General features: G+C 45.8%; 1 protein-coding gene and 1 long non-coding RNA gene across 2 annotated transcripts in view; one reads left to right on the forward strand and one right to left on the reverse strand.

Annotated features, from left to right (window-relative positions):
• The first annotated feature begins 354 nt into the window (after positions 1 to 354).
• Positions 355 to 5,645, forward strand: LOC112949121. Its single transcript, XR_003249759.1, has 2 exons — positions 355 to 613; positions 5,487 to 5,645. It is a non-coding gene; the product is annotated as an uncharacterized LOC112949121 (long non-coding RNA).
• Positions 5,646 to 9,671: 4,026 nt separating this feature from the next.
• DOCK3 (dedicator of cytokinesis 3) overlaps positions 9,672 to 20,371 on the reverse strand; it is a 147,878-nt gene continuing 137,178 nt past the window's right edge. The window contains exons 50-54 of the mRNA XM_026041538.1: positions 19,995 to 20,147; positions 16,373 to 16,473; positions 15,352 to 15,439; positions 10,718 to 10,800; positions 9,672 to 10,208 (exon numbers count right to left, since the gene is read on the reverse strand). Of these exons, the coding sequence (XP_025897323.1) occupies positions 9,702 to 10,208; positions 10,718 to 10,800; positions 15,352 to 15,439; positions 16,373 to 16,473; positions 19,995 to 20,147 (932 nt within the window). The 3' untranslated portion in view covers positions 9,672 to 9,701. The remainder of the gene's footprint in view (positions 10,209 to 10,717; positions 10,801 to 15,351; positions 15,440 to 16,372; positions 16,474 to 19,994; positions 20,148 to 20,371) is intronic.

The raw sequence follows: 20,371 nt of genomic DNA on the forward strand, positions 1-20,371 counted from the left end.
GCCCCTCGCCGGCTTCCCCCGCCCGCGCGCCGCCGCCGCCGCCCCATTGGCCCGCTCGCCGCCGAGCTTCCACGCCGCCCGCTGCCATTGGCCGCTCTGCGGCCTCCACGGGAGAGTTGGCGGACGCTGATTGGGGGAAGTGCCCAGGAGAGAGGCCGGCGGAGGGCTTCCCCGCCTCCTTCGGCTGCCATTTTTGTTAAGGGAAAGCCGTCCTCGTGCGCCTCAGCCCGCCTCTTGCGGGCGCCATTTTCTAAAGGGGCAAATCCTCACACCTGCGCGTCGGCCGCCATGAGGCGGCGCGGCCGGGACGAGGCTCCGCCAGCAACCRTTCCCAAATTACTAGAAACGAGTGGACTCTGGAAATCTTTGGCCTCATAAATTTAGATTTTTTTTACACTTTGCCTACTAATATCACTCAGATGTTCAGAGAAAGCGTTACTTAATTTGCTGTTGTTGTATATCCAGATAGTGGCCAAAAGCGCTGCAAAATCAAGGGGCTAATTAATTGTTAGCAACTTAGATTCCAAATTATGAGAAAYTTAGGAGCTCAAGAGTGAGGAGGAAGCTTCAGACTACCAAAGGACTACAATTATTAAGCAACACTTCAATCAAAGTAGGTATTTTATTTTTTTTTTCCTTTATCTACTCTCTTTGTCAGGTTTGTTAGGGATTTGTCCCAGCTGCATCCAAGGTGCTGGGCAGGTGGAGCTGATCAGAGCTGTGGAACGTCCTGACTATTACTCACATTAGTTGGATGTGTGTTTGGAGAAAAAAAAAATAGTGAAATGAAATAGTGACACCTGTGGCTGTTTTGGTCTGATGGAGCAACTGATCTGGAGTCGATTTCCAGGTGTGTGAAGGATGAGAGGGTGCCCCAGAGCAGCTAGCAAGGATCCTTGAAGGGAAATCACGCTGGGTGAACCGGGTAGCTGATCTTCTAGGAGGGGATGGCTGGGTGGATGGAGAGACTGGAGCCTCTCGTGTGAGGAAACGGTGAGAGCCTGGGGCTGTTCAACGTGGAGAGGGGAAAACTGAGGTGAGGGGGAGCCCRTCAGAGTGTGAATGTCTGGAGAGGGAGTGGGGAGGACAGAGCCAGGCCCTTCTCGTGGTGCCTGGTGATAGGAGGCAATRGGCACAGACTGAAATACAGGGTGCTCTGTGTGAATGTAAGCAAATATAAGCAAATTTGCAGTATAAGCAAAAGTCTTGGCTGTGAGGGTGACTGAGCATTGGAACAGGTTCCCTGGAGAGGCTGTGGACTCTTTATCCTTGGAGGTATTTGGAAGCCACCCGGACGGGCTCCAGGGTAGGGGCCTTGGACTAGATATCTTTAGAGGTCTTTTCCAGCCCCAACCATATTTTGTTTCCAAGTGCTCCATATTGCTGTGGTTTTACTGTGGCAGATACAACAGATGATGCACATCACTCTTACCTGATGAGGTGTGAATGAGGGAAGGGTGGGTAGGTTGATAATGTGTTATCACCATGTCCCTTTTCCATTTTGCATGCAAAAAAGGGTGATGTTTGGAGAGAGAGAGAGTCCACCAGAGAGGACTCCCTCTCTCCAGAGGGAGACTCCCTCTCTCCAGAAAGTTGATTAATGYATTTAATGGTGTGTGGTTTTCCCTATCATGTGATAACCACAAAGGTTGGGACTTCAGGGGAAAACCAAAGGGAAACTGAGTAGCTCTAAGTATGGGAAAGTGAGAAAGGGAAGTGAGTTGGGTAGGACAAATAAGGGAGCTGAGATATCAGCTCTTSAATAATGGTTTTAGGACTTTGGGCTTAGTAGGTAGAAGAAGTCAGTCACTGTAGACTAATGATGGTAAGGGGGAAGCTGTAAGCGATGGCTTCCTAGGGGCAAAGAGGCACTGTCCTGGGAACAGTAAAATGCTGGGGATTGGAGTTTTTATTGCTSCTGGGGGTTAGTTACATAAATAGTGGGATTGGAGTGTTTGCGGTGAGATGGGCTGGACCTGTGCTGGCTTTGGAGTCTGAGAAAGCAGAGCTAAGTATGAGTGGTGAGAGGAGCTGCTTTCCAGGCGTTTGGTTTGCGAAAGCAGTGAAGATGGTAGGTTACTCTCTAAGTAGAGTTGAGCTGAAACCAGGTTAATTTTCTGAAAATATGGTCCAGTCCTGCTGCAAAAAATAGAAACTGAAGTCTAGGGGAAAGATGAGCAAGTTGGAGGGTGTAGCTGTGATCTGCTGGGCAAATTAGAAGCCTGATATTAGTCACTAATCATCTTCAGTTGTGCTCACGCTTGGWTCCACCTGCATTCACTTACAGATGAGTCCAGGTGTGAATAGCAGCCGACTTGTGGAAACTTGGAATAAATGTAGTAAGATAGGAAGGGAAAGGAGGAGAATGATGTCTAAATCAGAGGAGCAAGTGCAAAGTGGAATTTGATTTGTTGACGTCTGAGATGGAGGAGGCAGGACTTGTGTGTAATACCATGGAAACTTGCTGCAAAAACTGCAGATCCAGAAATACTGCTGGTCTTTATTATCTGTTGTTCTGTTGTACCTGGTCTTCGTTACCTGTTAGCTTTGTTGCCATTGTAAATAGCCTAATACAAAGAACTCCTCTTGGGGGAGTTCAGTGATCGAACARGAGGCAGTGGCCGCAAATTGAAATACAAGAAGTTTTGCTTAAGCATCAGGAAAGAAGGAGCAAAAAAAAAGGTGGGGGGAGAAAGAAAGAAAAAAAGACCTCTTTACTCTAGGGGCTGTTCCAGGCTGCCCAGGGAGTCTGCGGTGTCAGGATCCTTCCAGCTCCTCAAATCCCTCTAACATGGTCCTGGGAATTGGCTCTAAGTGACCCTGATCTAAGTGACAAAGGTCTCACTTTGAAGAGTGGTGGTTCAAGTGCATTTTGGTGGAACTGGAGTGCAATACATGCAATTCAGAGTGRTGTCCAGCAAGGAATTTGCTAGGGATAGCTTACAGTATACTCATCTACGCCTATTTCTTCACCGGTGTTTGGTGCTCGTATAATCAAATTGTCTGATAACTTTTACCCTAGTATGAGAAATGATATATGTAAGAGCTGCAGTAAAGTAAGCTTGTGTATTTATGTTCACACCAATGCTAAATGCATGACTGGAGGCTAGGAATCTAGCGGAAATTATAGCTTGGAMTGTTCCCATAAATTCATTTTTTTAATGTATTTGTCAACAGCTGAAGCCCTAATGTAGATTTTGGAATAGAAYATGAGCCCTTTCTCCAGCTAGGTCACAGAAGATAAGGATTATTATAAGCATTTAATGGGGTTGTGGTTCCTATGATAAGAAAGGAGAATGAGAGGAGGGAGACAACAGCAGTGAATAAGCAGGTCATGGACCACATTGGTGGATCATAGAATGCTTAAGGTTGGAAGGGACCTCAGAGGTCATCTAGTCCAACCCCCCTGCTCACGCAGGGTCACCCAGAGCGTGTGGCACAGGGCTACATCCAAGCGGGTTTTGAAGATCTCCAAAGAAGGAGACTCCACAGCCTCTCTGGGCAGCCTGTTCCAGGGCTCTGTCACTCTCACTGTTAAGAAATGTTTTCTTAAGTTCCTGTGGAACTTCTGGTGTTTCAGTTTGTGGCCGTTTCCTCTAGTCCTGTTGCTGGCCACCACTGAAAAGAGGCCGCCCCCTCCTCCTCACTGCCTCCCTTGAGGTATCTATAGACACTGATCAGGTCCCCCCTCAGCCTCCTCTTCTCCAGGCTGAACAGGCCCAGCTCCCTCAGCCTTTGCTCATAGGGCAGATGTTCCAGGCCCCTGATCATCCTSGTAGCCCTGCGCTGGACTCTCTSCAGCAGCTCCACATCCCTYTTGTACYGGGGAGCCCAGAACTGGACACAGTCTCCAGATGTGGCCTCACCAGGGCTGAGTAGAGGGGGACGATCACCTCCCTCGACCTGCTGGAGACGCTCTTCTTAATGCACCCCAGGATTCCGTTGGCCTTGTTGGCCACCAGGGCACACTGCTGCCTCGTGGTCAACTTGTCATCCACCACGATGCCCAGGTCCCTCTCTGCGGGGCTGCTCTCCRGCAAGTCAACCTCTAAGCTGTACTGGTGTCCGGAGTTATTCCTCCCCAAGTGCGGGACCCTGCACTTGCCCTTGTTGAACTTTGTGAGGTGTGTATGAGGACATAGTAATAAAGATTATCTTAAGGGTGTAGATTAATTTTTAAGGTTGGTGATATTGCTTTTTAAGGATAAGGGGCACRTAACTTGGTTGAGTGGGGATCCTGCATGGGCTAAACTGCTGGCTAGTGGGAAGCAATTCATTAGGTGCTTGCTTGAGTTCCAGGTAATGCCCAGAGCAGGAAAGAAGCAAAAAAAAAAGCCATGGGGAGTGACGAGGCAGTCAATTATTGGGGATGCACAGCTCACATATATTGAAACTGTGTTGMAAGTTCATATTTAGGTATGAATGGGGAAAATGAGAAGTATTTGGATGTGGTTTTAGATTTAAAGAACCGAGATCCTTGACTAGTCTAGCCTTAGATTAAAATACCGTGTTTGATCTGCACCAGAATGAGACAGGTAATTGTTGTTCTGGTTTTAACAGAAACTAAAAAGAACCCTCCTTCTTGCTTGAGATTTGGAAGGCTTTGTTCATAGAGGAAAGGCTACCTCTTTCTATTGTGCTACATATCTCATGTACTTCTTTAATAAATATTTCTCTTAAAAAAACAAGAAAACCTGCGAAGAAGCTCAAAGTGTCTCTACAGATCAGACCATTTTCCACATATCAGCTGAATAGTTTTTTCATTAAGCTGCATTTAGATATTCCAGCTGAACTTTCCAGAATACGTGCTTACCTTGGTACAGCTTACTTCCTCTCAATATTTTTTTTATGCAGTTTATGGGTTATATAGTTAATGGAAAGGGTGATTGGCATTGTATGTACATGCCTAGGGCCACCTTAAATTAGACTATTCTATTTTACTGSTAAATGTCTTTTGAGATTAGTATCATATACTTTTTTTTGTTCATTCGTTTATTAAGATGGGCTAGGAAAAATGGGTTACCTTTTCCACATCCTGTATAGTGACCTGATTTATTAGTGCTAATTGAAGAAGACAGACATCTTTGGAAATTAAYMRYWWKARWYAWTRWYTMWWRYKRTTAATGCCCAAATCCTGTTTTCCTGTATGGAATGAAATGATACCACTGTAACTTTTGTAATAAAAAAGTACAACTATCTGTCCCTGAGGTAGATACTGGATCAGTAATTGTTAATTGAATCCATATTTGAAAGTATGGCCTCAGAAGTGCGTATTTAATGCTCATGATAGCCAAGCAGGTCTCRGGCTGTTGCATATGTCACGTACCTCGTTGACCAGCTTAGTGGATGACTACACCTGGCACTAGCTGTAAGAAGGTGAAATCCTAATTTGTGTACTGTCAGTCTGAGAGCAGCTTGGAAACTGGCCTCTTGCCACAGAGAAAAGCCTTAACATCTTTTTTTTTTGTTCTTCTTCCCTTGCACAGATCTGCCAAGTGTTGGCTCTTCCTCCAGTGCATGATGGATGTTCCTTCAATGTAACCCGCAAGGATAAAAGTTGTGCTGCTTCTCGTTCTGACACCACAGGTCTTGTGACTGCTGGAAGCAGCCYGAGAACAACCCCGTGAGGAGGACTGCAATGACCATACAGCTGTACAATTTTAATATCAGGTATTAATCTTTAATTCCACAATCACAGCAGTCGAGTGAATGGGTAAGGGAAAGAACCCCAAAACAAACGGCAGATATTTACATCTAAAATTCACACCACTTAATTTGTTGGTTCTGGAAACATGCTATCACAATATATACAATGAAGTACCTTTAGGACACTTGTACAAATTATTTTCTCCTTTTAAATTTGATTTCCATTATAGATAAGATAGCTTTTTTTTTTCTTTTAATTTTATTTTAAACATGAATACACAAAAGAGAAGTGGTTAGAGGTTTTTGCCTTTTTTTTTTTTAAATAAGCACAGAATGCCAGAGGTTAAAAACACATTTACAGGGCAGAATACCAGTCAGACATCACAATCTATACATTTTTTGCTCAATTTCCTGTACAAATACACAGCATTCAAATGGAGGTATTTACAAAGATGTATGATCAGAGAAAAGTCTAAATATTATCTAATTTGTTTTCCAAAGGCTCTTGCTTTCTCCAGCCTGTCCAATTTTGGCTGATTCTCCCCCAGAAGGGATACTCTATATCCCTTACTTACCTAAAAAAGGGCAAGTAAGCTAAAGGGGAAATGAAGGGGGGGGGGGGGGAGGAGAAAAAAGGAGGGAAAAAAAAAAAAAAACCCAAACCTTAGTCTTGCACATGGCAATAGAAACAAAACTTTCTTCCCAACCCTTGAGTAAAAAATGTACAGGTTTCAGTGATATTTTTCTAATTGCTTTTTTTCTGTAATTGTAGTTCCTTCTCCTTTGTCTTTCAGATGGGGCCAGCAGATGTGTTGAGGATGGAGAGATTTCAGCAGAATTCCGCTGTTTTTTTCATGGGAATACACAATGGCTATGCAGAAACCCAAGGCAAGTACTTCTGATTCAGACTTAGCACATGAGAATGGAATGACTGTGTCCCCTTCTAAACCATCCTGTTACTCTGGCTATACAATGAATCCTCACATCCTGAAGGGTGAATGGAATAAGGGCTACTGCTTCCACCTGCCACAGGACTGAGTTTGATGTTTTACATGCTCTAAACCATCCCACAGAGAAGTATTAGTTCCACATCCATGAAATCCCTCTTTTTTTAGGAGTAATCTATCTCTAGGCCTCCCTGAAGTTACGCATTGAAAAGGCAGACAAAATGCATGGCAGATATTGGACCAGTAACAGAAATTGTTCAAAGAAGTTGCTCCGATTTTATAAATTCAGTAARTTAATCTGTTGTGTGGACCTGCCATAAACTGGATACTTGGGTACATGATTTCATCTTCAAACTCTTAAAAGGATGCAGTCATAGCACACCCTGCAGCTGCACACACTGCTGTTTCGCTGTCTCTCAGAGCAGGATGATCTGTTTTTAAGAGATTGTTCAGCCCGGTGGGTAGGTTTTCCAGCTGGCTGGGATTTAGTCCTACATTAACTGCATACTTATTTGCAAGCTTATTTGCAAAACTTGTTTTTGCTATGAAGAATCTCAATAAATCACTATGTTTAGGCCATTTTAATCTTCCTAGCAAAAAGAGAGATAGGGGAGATAGAATTGAATACTTATTTTCACATRAGCTGTTCTCCAAACTGAGATTCTTCAAGTGAAATTTTAAATATTCATTTCTAAGAACTTATCCTGATTTCACTGAAAGCATTTTTTTTTTTTTTTTGTTAATACACTTGATAGCAGGAATGCACCTTTATTCATTAGTATTTAGGACTGTCCTAGCTTTGGAAAACTCCCCTTCCTGCTGGAGATGAAATGCCCGCTGTAGGCCAGATTTTAACAGCATTGTCTCTGTGGTGAAGGATAGAGTAGCTACAAGTAGTCTGTGTTAGTAACAAAGCAGAGGAAACAAGAGAGACTTTGTTCCAACCAAACATGTAACCAGGCCATGTAAGAAACTCAAAACGTATTAMTTTCATGGGGGATAGAATTTGTCAAAGAAAAGATACGAATCCTCTTACAGTCCCTTTCATACCAGAGGTGAGTCCAGACTTCGTGCAGACCGACCATCTTTAGAGTTCAGATACAGTGKTCTCTGCCCAGTCCTGTTCTTTAGAGGTGGTGCTAAAGGTGACCTGTAAAAGACTTGCAATACCATTTTTGCTTCTTTATGCAAAGCATAGATGTATTTTTTTGGGTAGCATTATGATTGTAATATGAAAAACTGAGTGGTTAGGGCAGGAACTGGATGTGAGAGCTGGGTGCCAGTCCTGTTTCTCACACTTAGAAAGGCAGAGGAAATCTCTTATTTGAACATGCTATAGGGTTTGACATCGTAGGAAATAGTGTGGTGTTTCTCTTCCCATCCTTTGCAGTGTGCTTTGCAATCTGCAGGAGAAAAGGGTTATAAGGAGGGCTAAAGGTGTATAAGTATGGTAAGGGGGAAGGAGCAGTTCTTGTTTATCTAAGATCTATTAAATGTTTGATACTTTCTCCCTCCTTTCGTCTGAAATTTTTGAGGGGAAAAAATGCAAACAGGAGTAAAAGATTTCTTAGAGTCTTTAAAAGATCAGGTTTTGGCTCAATTGCCACAGAATATTTTCCTGGTTTCTCGTGTACTAAACTAAGCAGATACTGATTAAAAGTTTTGTGGGTTTTTTTTTTTCCCTTCATTCATAGATATTGCTGCCTCCATCTCTGCCATCATTCTGTTCCTTGTGTTCTCTGACATCACCCTTGTGCTAAGCTCTTCAGCCATTTATTTATTGCCAGGGTCTATGGGGGGGGGGGGGAAACAAACTGTACTGCAGCATGGGGTGGGGAGGAAAAGAAACAGCCTCCCATGAAGCTTCTTTCAACATTTTAAAGGAGCAAAAGAGGAAACAAATGTTTCTTCTTTACAGATTGCCTTTAAACTCCATGACTCTGGGGAGYGCGTTATACAAGGGGCATTTCTTACATGGTTTCTGTCTACAGCAGGGGATGATCCTGCACAGCAGCTACAGTGAGTGTTRGAGAAGGACTGAGGGACCTTATGATAATAGGTAATGAATCCTAGCAGATTCATTACCTGGATTTATCCTGGGGCAGGGATGKTGGTGAGGATCATGATGTTCAGCCCTGAGGCAAGGGTTTGGGTGTATTTAAACCACCTTTCCTTTACCAGCTGAGTAATCGGTCACCTGGGGCATGAGCAACTCAACTTTATATGTTTCTTTTCTTTTTACTTTTATTTTTTTTTAATGGGAATAGAAATGCTGGTGTCAACAGCCTGCCCGAAGTTAGGCATTAGGAAGGCCTACAATCAAGTCGCAGCTCCAGTGGCTACAAACCCCCTCCCATCCCGTAGCATAGGTGATTATCATTCCAATGAGAAGCAGGTTGGCTTAACCAGTGAAAGCAAAATTTAGGAAATCAAACGGTACATGAAGAGAAAAATAAAACAAAAACAAAGGAGGCAGAGTTTGTTGGAAATGGTATGTTGGAAATCAGTGCATGAGCACTGGTGAGATCGCCTCAGCACCTGTGAACCAATGCAGGGAGATCACCGCACAGATATGTACAATTCCGCTCTCAAAAGAGCCATTTTCTTCTCAGAATTGCCATCTTCCACTGCCTGCAGCTCATGCACCTTCCAGCCTGACAGTTCGTAGAATCCCTGAATTCAGCAATGAGCTTTCACTTCTGTACAGCAAAGAAGTAAGTCCCTAGTGCAACTGCTTCTACTCGTGTGCGTCTCAACGGGGAGGAAAGAAGTTTTAAAACCAACTCGTCACCTTTCCTCCCTCCCTCCTCCCACTAAATATTGTCTCTTTTCAGCTTCCAGGGGTCTCGGGGGCTCACGTGCCACGTGGTGGTTCCGAAACCGCCGAAGGAATAAACCGTCCACTGCACAGAAAGTTAAAAACACAACTGAAAGGTGTAAAAAGAAACCAGAAAGGAAAGCAGCAACCTCGCATGCTGGCCCAGCTGGCTGCACGGGCTCCAGCCGTTAACTCACGGCAGTAGAAAACTGGTTTGCTCTTCTCCGAGTCCTGACGCCTCTCCCTTCCTGTCAGGCCTGGAATGGAAGCTGCTCGCCCGGGAATTCTTCCTACGGCTCGCCGATGCCGTGCTCCCACGCTACCCTGGCTTGCTCTTCCTTTCCCCCGCCCACTGGTTGGGACACTTTGCGATGCAGGGGCCGGTGTTTGTCGTCGTCTTCAATGATCATTCCCTCTTCGTTCTCCAGGTTTGGGAGTCGGGAATGGTAAGGTTTGGGGGGCAGTGCGGGCGGGTCCATGGGGTCCTGAGGAATGACTCCAGAGGGTGCGGAGTGGCTTCGGCAGGGCTGGGATTTGAGYGACTCGAGGACATCAGGCTCAGAGAGGCTGTACCTGACGGGGAGGTAGGGGGTCTCCAGGTCTTCGTCGGTATTCCAGGACTGGCTCGGGACGGAATCCATGGTGTCYGTGCGAGGAGGGGCTTCGGAGGAATGTCCAAAATTGCTCTCGCTCAGGGAGGAGACGCCACTGCTGGCGCTCCCCGATAAAGTGGAGTTACTTCCATCCAGACCGGACTGGGGACTAGTGGGTGATGCAGGGATGGGATGAAGAGGGGACTGTTCAGAGAAGGACAAAAATCCAGTTAAAACTGGCAAAGGAGGCAGCTCTGCATCACATTGCTTCRTGCTTTGGTTTTTACAGTTAACAGTGGCACTGATGGAAGCAATTCCTTTTGTGTTCAGCACGTCASCAGTCACTGTTTGTATACGTGTTACCCTGACCCATGCAGAAGTGCCTCCCATGGGCAAGGAAGGCACCTGGCAACACTGGGGTTCTCACCCAAGTCAACTGTGGTGATACCCTTCCCTCCCACCRTCCCAAGGATGCCTGAAATCCCAGCGTACCAGGCAAGGAAGGCAAGTGGAAGGGCCTGCAACACAGCCGAACTCTTTCTATAGAATTCAGCTGCAGAATAAGGTATGAATTTTCAGTTTTCTCAGGTTTAAGTTATTAGCACATTAGAAAAAGCGTTTCTGTATTCAAGAGCTGCTCGGAGGCAGGGGATTCCTTGGGGACCTGGCACTTGCCCTCCATGCTACTCTGCTCGCCGGCCCCGTGGCGTTACCTTGCGCAGCGTTCGTGCGGGCAGTGCAGGAGGAGCATCGCCGAGCTGGTGATGGAAGGCATCGAAGTGCAGCGAGTAGTGGCCTGCAAGGAGACAAGGAGCAGACACACGGGCTCGTACAGCCTCCCAGCAATGGAAGAGCGGGTCTTCCACACAGGCAGCAGCTCCAAGTGCTCATAGCTCTGCTCCAACCTCCTTTCTAACAGATCCTGGGCTTTGCAGCCCTCAAACCATCGCAAAAGGCTAATGAGCAGCTCAGAGCAATGATAGATTTGCACCCACCTCTGGTATCAAGGATCTTGCGGCAAGGCAACAGGCTCATAAACAACAAACACTTGAAGCTTCATTTAATAGCTTTGTAACCTTAAGCTGCTGCTGCAGATAGTCACTGGCAGGGAGCCAGGCCAGGCTTCCAGCACTCACAAACCTAATTCTGGTCCCAACACACTCAAGTCTGCATTACTGTAAAGAATATAAAAGCTGGAAGATTAAAAAAAAAAAAAAAGAAAATTTTGTGCAATATTCAGCCTAACAGACAAGGAAAGACTTTGCTTTTCTCTTTTCTACCGCAGAAACAGGCTGAGGTGAGTTCTCAAGTCAGCGGCCAAGGATTTAGCGGTGCGGGAAGCGYGCCCTGGACCTGCTGGGCGTTTCCTTACCATGGGGCAGGCTTCGGGGAGGTACCGGTGGGGCCGGGATGCTCCCAGGATGGGCAGCCAGGAAGGGCAGCGCCTCTCTCGTCCCGCTGTCTAGGCTCCAGCTGCTGGGCGCTGCCGGCACCGCTGGAGGAGTGAAACACAGTGACCCTGGGTGACACCGCGGGCTGGCCGGTGCCACCACTGGCTTTCCCATGCACCCTTTAGTAGAAAAAAGGGGATAGATTCTATGGACTCGGTGAATGGAAGGATTAAAAGCACAGAGAGAGATCTGCTAGGCTGCAGTGGGGTAAGTTTATAGGTTGCACTGTTAAGGACGTGAGAGGCTGTGGCGGGGGCTGTTAGTCTTGCCCCTTCATGAGCCCTTGGGCTGAGCTTTGAGAGCAGAGGAACGCGGCAGCCACCAAGAGGTAAGAAGAAACTTCATGGATGGAACTGCAGAGAGAGGGGTCAGTTGTTAGCAAGACTGCTTAGCTGAGAGTACAGAGCAGCAAGGAATATGTAGCAGAACCCCGAGGAAACACCGGGACGTAGAGCACAGGAGGGTAATGACACCTCAAGGGGAACAGCAGAAGTGATGATGTTGAAGGCAAAATTTACTGAGCCACAGCATAATCACAAAGTTTGGTTGCAAGATAGTGAAATAAGGCAGTTAAGTCTAGAGGTTGAGTGTTTGTTAATCCAGAGAGAGGGACAGGAAGGCTTTCCTCCAGTACTGAAAGAAATAGAAATTCAGTAAGTCTACCAAAGAAGAGSAAGATTTTGTCATCTTCAATTTGAAACAGGGAGAACAGAAGCATGGAGAAAAAAAACATGCAGTTTGGCAGTTGAAGAGAATTTCCCCCTAATTAAAATGCCTGCAACTACTGTGGTGCATCTCTTCTAAAATGACTTTGAAAGGTTTCTTTGGAATTCTTTCATACTTCACGAGCGAGTATAAACTCAGGCTCCCCAAGGAGTTAAAAATCCCCATTATAAAGAAAACAAGACCACAAAAGGACAGCCTCATAAGGCAGAACTGCTCCTCCCAGACATTAAAGTGTTAAAGTAAATGTTGTTTTAAAAGAAGAGCACCCTCCATCTGAGCAAAGACACAGGAAGATGATGATCCCAAGCAGCCTGGCAGAACAAGTTCAAACCAGKGGCTCTGTTTCATCTGGACACTGGCAAAACAGCTTCAGATTAATTTGGGGAACAGCCCTGCCTGTGCTGTGCATGTGCCAGAGTGCTCTAATTGGCCCTGTAATTGGTGTCAAAGGCTACAAGCAGAGAGGACGGTGCTCTTATGCCAGTGTCTTGTTTTATCCTGTGCTATACTGGCATTGGGCAAGAAGGGCAGCACAAAAGCTGATTTGTTCAACCTATAAAACTATCGATTTTGTAGTGAGCTGCTCCCCTGGGAGCTGCTGTCAGTGTTCAGTGTTTGGCCAGCAAAGTTACTCYGAATTGGAAGGATTCAGTCAAGGTCACTTGGATGGGTGTGAAGGTCGCACAAGTGACAGACAATGTCCAAGTGTCTTTATCAGGAGAATTCTACCCAGTCCCTTCTCCAAGATTTAAAACTATGTGGCGAGGGGACTAAAGAAATTTCACACCTGAGTGTCTGATGGGACATCACTTGATGCGATGGGGGACAATAAATCCCTCAACCTTCTCGATGCTTTCTCAGCTTGCTCTGCCTCTGAAATCCCTGTCTGCTGCACACCCTTGGTCATYTCAGGATGATTAAGAAGATGGACAAGAGGAAATGAGAATGTGTGTGTGTGAGCCACTTCTTTTACACAGCCTTGTAAACTGGGTACCAGCTGATAACAGCCCTTGGGGAGAGTTAACATGCAAATTTAACATGTTTTTACAGATCTACTGAACAAGGATGCCTGGATTGCACCTGAGATGTTTAGTGCTCCGAGAGATTGATGCGGCTCAGCTGCTGCAAGTGGTTCTTCGGATTCGGCGTGACAAGGTGCCAATATTTTGACTAGTCTGGTACTGTACTGATATTGCTAAGAAAGATAATTAAGAAAATATAAAATAATAACTGGCATACCAACCAGTRACAGAAAATGTGAAGATCATGGTACCCTAGTGCATGATCCTTTACCTGTTTTCAGTGTTCCCTTATTCACTGCCTTTTGGGTATTTAGGAGAGCTGGAAATGATGCTGACGTCAGAGCACTTTGGAAGGTGGCTGCTGCCTGTTAAAAGCAGCATTTTATCCAAAATGCTTTGTGAAAAAAAAACATCTAAGGGGGCTCCTAGTGCCCTGTCCTTGCCCAGCTCGCTCTCCGGAACAGTATTCACTTGGAGGGCCAAGTTCAATTAGGAGGGAAGCTGCATTTGAACAGTTGTGCTCTGGGCAAATGTCACCCTGCTGTCAATGAGCATTAATGAACTGAGCTTTTGACACGGCAAGGAAAGGGCCTGGATAAATTTGTGGGACATGACTCAAGTCAGGATGTCATGTGCCTTGTTTTCACTTACAAAGCGCAATGAGGGTTCARAGGCTGCAAAAATGCCAGCAGGTGCATTTGTAACAATGTGGCCAAAGAGATGGGATTCCCATAACCCCATCCATAGGGAGCAATCGTGTGCATCAACTGCGTCTTCCATGTCCTCTTTGCACAGCTTGGGAGCAGGCTCTGTCCCTGTTCTCCTTTCCTTTGCCCTGTGCTGCATAAATACTACCGGCAAATACAGATTTAAGTAGTAATTGTACCTTGCCAATGTGCATATATACCTTCCAGATCCAGATCTTTCTCCTGCGCAGCATAAGAAAATCTCACCCTCCCCATTGTCAYGTGCTCAGTTCCAATTCAACACGGCTAGGCCAGAGCTCTTGCTCCTTCACACCACGTTTTCTCTCTCCCTTTTGGACAAAAATGATCATTCTGCTGTTCGTTCAATAAGTTGGCTTTTGGTCTTGATCTGGACCTCTTTGAGGCCATCCCACAGTAGGTGGTAGTGAATTCTGATTCAATAAAAATTCCAGAAGTTTGGATTTTTTTTTTTTTTTTAAGGATAGGATTCAGTTAAGGCACAAGTACTGAAACAAGAATACTGAAAAGAAGTCATGGCCTGGGGTGTGCATTACACCAGTGAGGCCTGACAAACACGACAGCCTTTCCTGGCCTTAAAACCTTCAACCTTCACGATACCGTTTTTCCAACTCGTACGTAGGGCTGTTGCTTATGGCAGAATCCTTGACCCTGATTTTGGCTTGCAAATTTGGCTTCTTTGTGCTTTTTCAGATCATTTTTGAGCCCATCGCTTTGTCCATGGAGCCCCTTTGACAAGCTCCTCCTTTCCCATTACACCAAACTGCTTTTATCATGTTTTCTTTTGTGTTAACTATTTGCTGTCCTTTGCCAGCTGCTGACAGGTTAATTTTGCCTCTGCCTGGAGACCTGTCATGGCAACCTCCACGTTCACCTGGGAAATCTTCAACATAACCTCTTAATGTTTTTCCCTCCATGCTGCATCTTACCTTAACACCACTGYTGTGCTTTAAACTCTTCCTTCAAATATTCCCCTTACTAACAGAGATTAGTTCCTTTTCTCAAAGCAGTGATTTTCAAAAGCATGCATCCCTAATGATACATCCAAATATAAAACTGTCTTACAAAAGAATTACAAAAATATGTTAATGCTTTGAAGAAAAAAAAAAAAAGTATTAAAGGCTCCAAATCCTGCAGTTGTTAAAGTAAGTTCTCATTTGTTGCTTTATGAGTTTTACCTGCTAAAAGCTGCAGGATTTGGCCCAGTGATAACCTCAAAAACAGTCTCTGAATTAGAAAGGTTAGTGCAACTCAACCCTTCTATGAGGGATCTGAGACAGCTATATGTTGGCAGAAGGCCCAGTTCATTAAACTCCCAATTTAAAAATGAAGGCACTCAGCCAAGGAAGGCAGAAAGAAGCTGCAGTGTGACCAGAGTTATAATAGTTTAGGTAGTATGTATGTTAACTTGGAAAAAAAATACCTTTCTCAGCCACGGACAGGTTGGGATCACTGCAAGGTTTGCACGGTCCGATCATCTGCTGGATGAAGGCGCGCTGGAAACTTGGAGGCTAAGAGAGAGCAAAGTGAGCACAGAAAGGTGAAAACAGGTACAGAGCAGCTGGTGCAGAGCCCTGGAACTTCCCCTTTRCTTTCTTTAGGGGAAAAAAAAGTATTTTAATTAAAAATGTATGGGAATCTTAGGCTATGTCTAGGTTATCAGGTACTGCAGTGTGATACTAGTGGCACTCTGGAGCGTAATGGTGTTAAGGACCCCCTGTTGGAGGTGTCTGGCTGAGCTCAGCCTAGCTCTGGGTGGCCCTCCTGTCCCCTGGCAGCTCACGTACATCATGTGCTTCTCTGGAGCTCACCTTCTAATTTGGTTTTGTTTCAGAGTTTGTTTCAGTTCATAGGCTCTGAGGCTGTTCTTGGAYGAGACCTGAAGGAAATTTCCTCCACGTGCCTCAGCGCCAAACTAAACTGCAGGTATTTAAATTTATAAATTAGGCACAACCTAAACTTCTCCATGTGCCAGTAGTTGATAAGGGGGCAGACTGTTCAGAGACTGTGTTATTAATTCAGTCTYTTGTGGCCTCTATCATTTCTGGAAAAGCAGCATAAAGGTATTKAGAAGCACCTCTGAGACCAGACCACAGGACAGACATGGTCCAGAGGAGTTAATACACAGTGTGACTCTGCAGTGGACCAGGGCTTATGTGACAAAGCTGGGAAGAACAGCCCTTTTCACAAGGAATTTCTGCGGTTTTAACAGTGTCMTTACAGTCTGTGTCACTTGACTACCAACATGGGGGAGCTCTGATAGGCAACGACTGTGGAAATGTCTGCATGACCTCTTGAAAACCTGAAAACCCCTCTGAAAAAAGTCCTACAGCAGTTGCTGTACTTTCCAAACAGCAAAAAGGGAGCCCCCAGGCAATGAGAAAGGGTAGAAACCGAAGTCCCACCTTGGGGCAGCTGAGCTACAGAGCAAGGAGAGCTGCTACCTGTCCGTTTTCCAGGAGCGCTGCGGGATACATGGCGCTGCTGGGGCGGTCCCGGTGCGTCGGTAGCAGCATCATCAGCTCCCGAGAGTGGCGGTACTTATCTGGTAGAGAGGGAGAGCCTGTAAACGAGTGAGAACAATCACGTACACGGGACAGACAACAGCCACGGCGCGGCATGCCCAGCGAGCTGGTCCTCCTCGGCAAACTGGGCACGACGCCCTGACGGGACACGAGGAGACGCGGTGCGGAGCCCACGGAGCAGCTAGCGGGTGGTGGGGTGCACAGCACAAGGGGCCAAGAGCACCTGGCTTCCTACAGACAGCTAAGGACATTCTGCATGTGGTGTGGAAGACGTTGCTAGTTTTAAGTTGCCTTCTTTCTCTTAAAAAAAACTGCCTATCTGCATGGAATCAGCTGTGGCTCTGCTTCATAACGCCCAAAGTTCCCTCACACCGGGAAGTATTTTGGAGTTATCCAAATGCCATAACATTGTGCATTTTAGGACTGACTTGGAGGAACTAAAAAAAAAAAAAAGGGTAAAAGCCTAAGCTACATCAGTCAGTTGGAGCAGGAAGCTGCTTAAAGCCTCAGTTATGGTCAAGCCTGAGGGGTGGCCAGGCAGTAGGTACCCTGCTTGGCCTCCTCTTTGTTCAAACAGCAATAAATTGAATTGCCTACAAACGCGGGTGGCTCCTTCCTCGTGTGCATCCACATGCCAGGGAGTTACTGCTCAGCGTGGTGTTAGCCTGAGCTGGCCCGTGGCAACGGGAAATGTGCTAATCCTTACAAAAGCAGAGCAAGGATATGCTGGATTTGGTAGATTTAACTATTAGCTAGCTGGACAGCTGTCAAATTTAAGAGATTGGGGTGTTTCTTGTGCTATGTCTCCTGGAAGGCAGGATTATCTGGGAGTCGTGTTCTTCAAGCTGAGCCACACAACGCACTTCCTTGTCATCACTACAGCTGACACCAGGTTTGTTCCCAAAACCATTCCTTTCAGCTTGGATCCACGCTTTTCCATAGGGTGCCCAATATAGGCAGAACCGGCTGTGCTGAAGTGAGCTGGAACTGGCACTGCTTCTAAGTGTCACAAACACACTGAGCACACGGCAGCACGGAGCGCAGCGCAGAGCCATGCCGGCTGGCGGGGAATACATGCCCCCTCTTGCAGACTTCCACACACGTCACCTGGACAGCACGCTGACACATGAGCAAAGGCATCGGGGCCGGTTAATGCAGCTTTTACCCCAGCAAAAGCAAACATGCAGTTGGGGGCACCCACATCAGCACACAGTGCGCGGGACAACGTGTCCAGCAGAATGCAGAACGTCCTGCAATTGCAACAGTGGCATCAGGGGTGGCAGAGCCCGCGGAAATCGTCCCCCCCCCGTCCCTGCATCCACAGCTGCAAGGGAGCTGCATTCTTGCTGCAAACTCATTCACGCCCCAGACAGAAGACAGAAACACGGACAACATTCTCTGCTCGTATGTACAACAGCACCTTGTGAGACGGGTTAACACTTTATGCTGAGGCTCTCTCCTCGCAGGTCACAAAGAGCCCTGTTCCTGCAGGATCTTGGGCTCAGGACTGTGTCACCGTGCAATCAACACCAAAATTTTCCTTTTTTTTTTTTTTATCCTGTGGCATTTTTTTTTGCCCAAGGTGCAAACCACCTCTTGCTCTACGTGACCTGAAAAATCCCACGTATGCTAAATAAGGTGGCAGGGTCTAGGTTAAGAAACAGCCCTGCTATTTGGTGTCCTAAATTGGCAAAGAAGCAGCGCTACAAAGATCAGACTTTGCCAAGCATCTGGTTTGCAGACAAAATTAAGGCTGGAAAAACTCCAGATCAAGGGCTACAGGAGGGACGATAGTGAAGCATTTATTAATAATCAGGGCTGCTGCTTCAGCCAAATAGCACATTGATCAGGGCTCCTTTTCAGAGACTGACAAAGTGTAAAAGATAAAGTCACATCTTTTAAAACTTTCAGGGTGACTGCAGTGGCCATAGGAAGTGCTGCAGAATGTGCTGGGGCTCATTCCTTTCAGCTCTGGTTCACCAGGTACGCTTGATGTGTTCCGTGTTGTACCTGTTACTAATGGGAAAGCAAAACCTATGCTGAAGGCAAAGGTTGTTTTTCATTTCTTAATTACAAAAATGTTAATCCACAAATGGCCAGTATGCCTTTTAAGAAATGCAACTGAAAATTAATACAGTAAATCTTCAAATTTAATGAAACTGTGCTCCTAAACTCATTATTTTTATTATGGTTAGGAAAGCAGTATGCTGCTCTACCAAGTCATGACCTTTTAGCTTTGAGAAGGATTTTAATGCAAGAAAATGGTTTCTTGCCAAGTGCTAAGACACAGGAACTCATTTTTAGCACCTGAAAAGGGGGCTGAAGCGGTAGGGATGTCTTAACAGGTCGCTCATTAAGTGTCAGATTTTCCTTTCTGGAGTGCCTGGGAGGAGTCAAAACTATATTTTAAATTGAATTACCAAAACAAATAAATAAATAAAACCCCCCAAACCCACTCATAGCTCTTTCCAGGCCTTCCTGTTATACTTCCTGCTTACAAAACGCAACCTTAATGTAATTTATTAAACTCCAACAGGCCTCCCGCAGAGCCTCGGGAATCACCTCAAGTGAAGCCAGAACCAACTCGGGAATTCTGCCTGATCCCGCACACAACAACAGTGTTGCTGTCTGGACAGGGGAGAGCCCACACAAGGGACAAGCCAGAGGAAACCTGAGCCAGGTACTTGTTAATCTGAAAAACAGAGTAACTAGTAACATCATTCCCTGTCATTAGCACAAAATTAGAGAATTCTTACTCTATTCTGACGGCATATTCTTTCTAATTCTATTTAAGACCCTGGCTCTAAATTGTGTACATTATAACCTCTGTGTAAACCTTGCTGCTTTAATCTCCTCTTTATTGATATCACYTAATCATCATGAACCTACTTTCTTGATGAGCAGCTTTTAAACAGAATACTGATTTAATGGCCCTGTTATGTTCTTTGGAAAAAGTCAACTGATTTACTAGTGTCACTTTAAACTGCAGTGAAAGGGTCCTGCTTGGAAAGGGAGAATTAGAAATAAGAGTTTAAAATCCTGCTGGATTAATGCAAACGCTTGCGGCTTCTTTTGGTCACTGACGCAGCTAATCTACCTTATAAAGATACCTGCCTCCTCAGAGCAGGGTGAGTAGCTGAGCTCCATAAACGACTTTGCAGGTACAACAAGAAGGTGCTACAAGAATGTAATGGGATTTCTTTTTTCCACTTTGCAGCTAATATGTGGATTTATAAGGAAAACATTTAAACAGTTGATAAAAAACTAAAAATTGAAACGCTCGACTTAGAGCCAGAGGTGACTGAGATGATCAATTTAGGTGACGCTAGGCTGATCAATTTAGGTGGCCCTTACACCGATCAATTTAGGTGGCCCTTACACCGATCAGTTTAAGTGGCCCGCGTGCACTGAATTGCTGGCCCTCACAGACTTCCAGCCTGAGGTGCTCAGCTGCAGCGCGGTGACTGTGGTCGCTTGGTTGGCAGTCTCAGCAGAAAGGCCAAGGCTCGGATGGGTCACGGAGACTCCACTGTCCTCTCACCTCTAGAGGTGGTCCCTCCGGCACAGAGATGAGGCACATTGGAGGGGGCAGCGTGGGGAAGCTTGCACGGCTGCCGCCCATGCTGCATCTGCTCTGTGGGGAAATAGAGGGCTTCAGCCTCCAGGGTGGTCAATCCAGCACCTTTCACCAGCACTAAATTAAAAAGAATATAAATAAATACAAAGAAAAAAAAAGGAAAAAAAAAGAAAAAAAAAGATAGAGGTGCATTGGCAGAGCTGCCCGCGTAATGCTTGTGAAGTACCTTGCTCCAGCCAGCCACACTAGTCTCTCATTCTTATATAAGCATCAGATTCACCCAAAACCAAAGGAAAAAGCACCGAGRAGAAGAGCAATTGTGCCGTAAGACAGCACAAACC

The sequence above is a fragment of the Nothoprocta perdicaria genome, unplaced genomic scaffold (genome assembly GCF_003342845.1).
Source record: "Nothoprocta perdicaria isolate Ctin4 unplaced genomic scaffold, notPer1 scaffold_287, whole genome shotgun sequence".
Taxonomy (NCBI): Eukaryota; Metazoa; Chordata; class Aves; order Tinamiformes; family Tinamidae; genus Nothoprocta; species Nothoprocta perdicaria.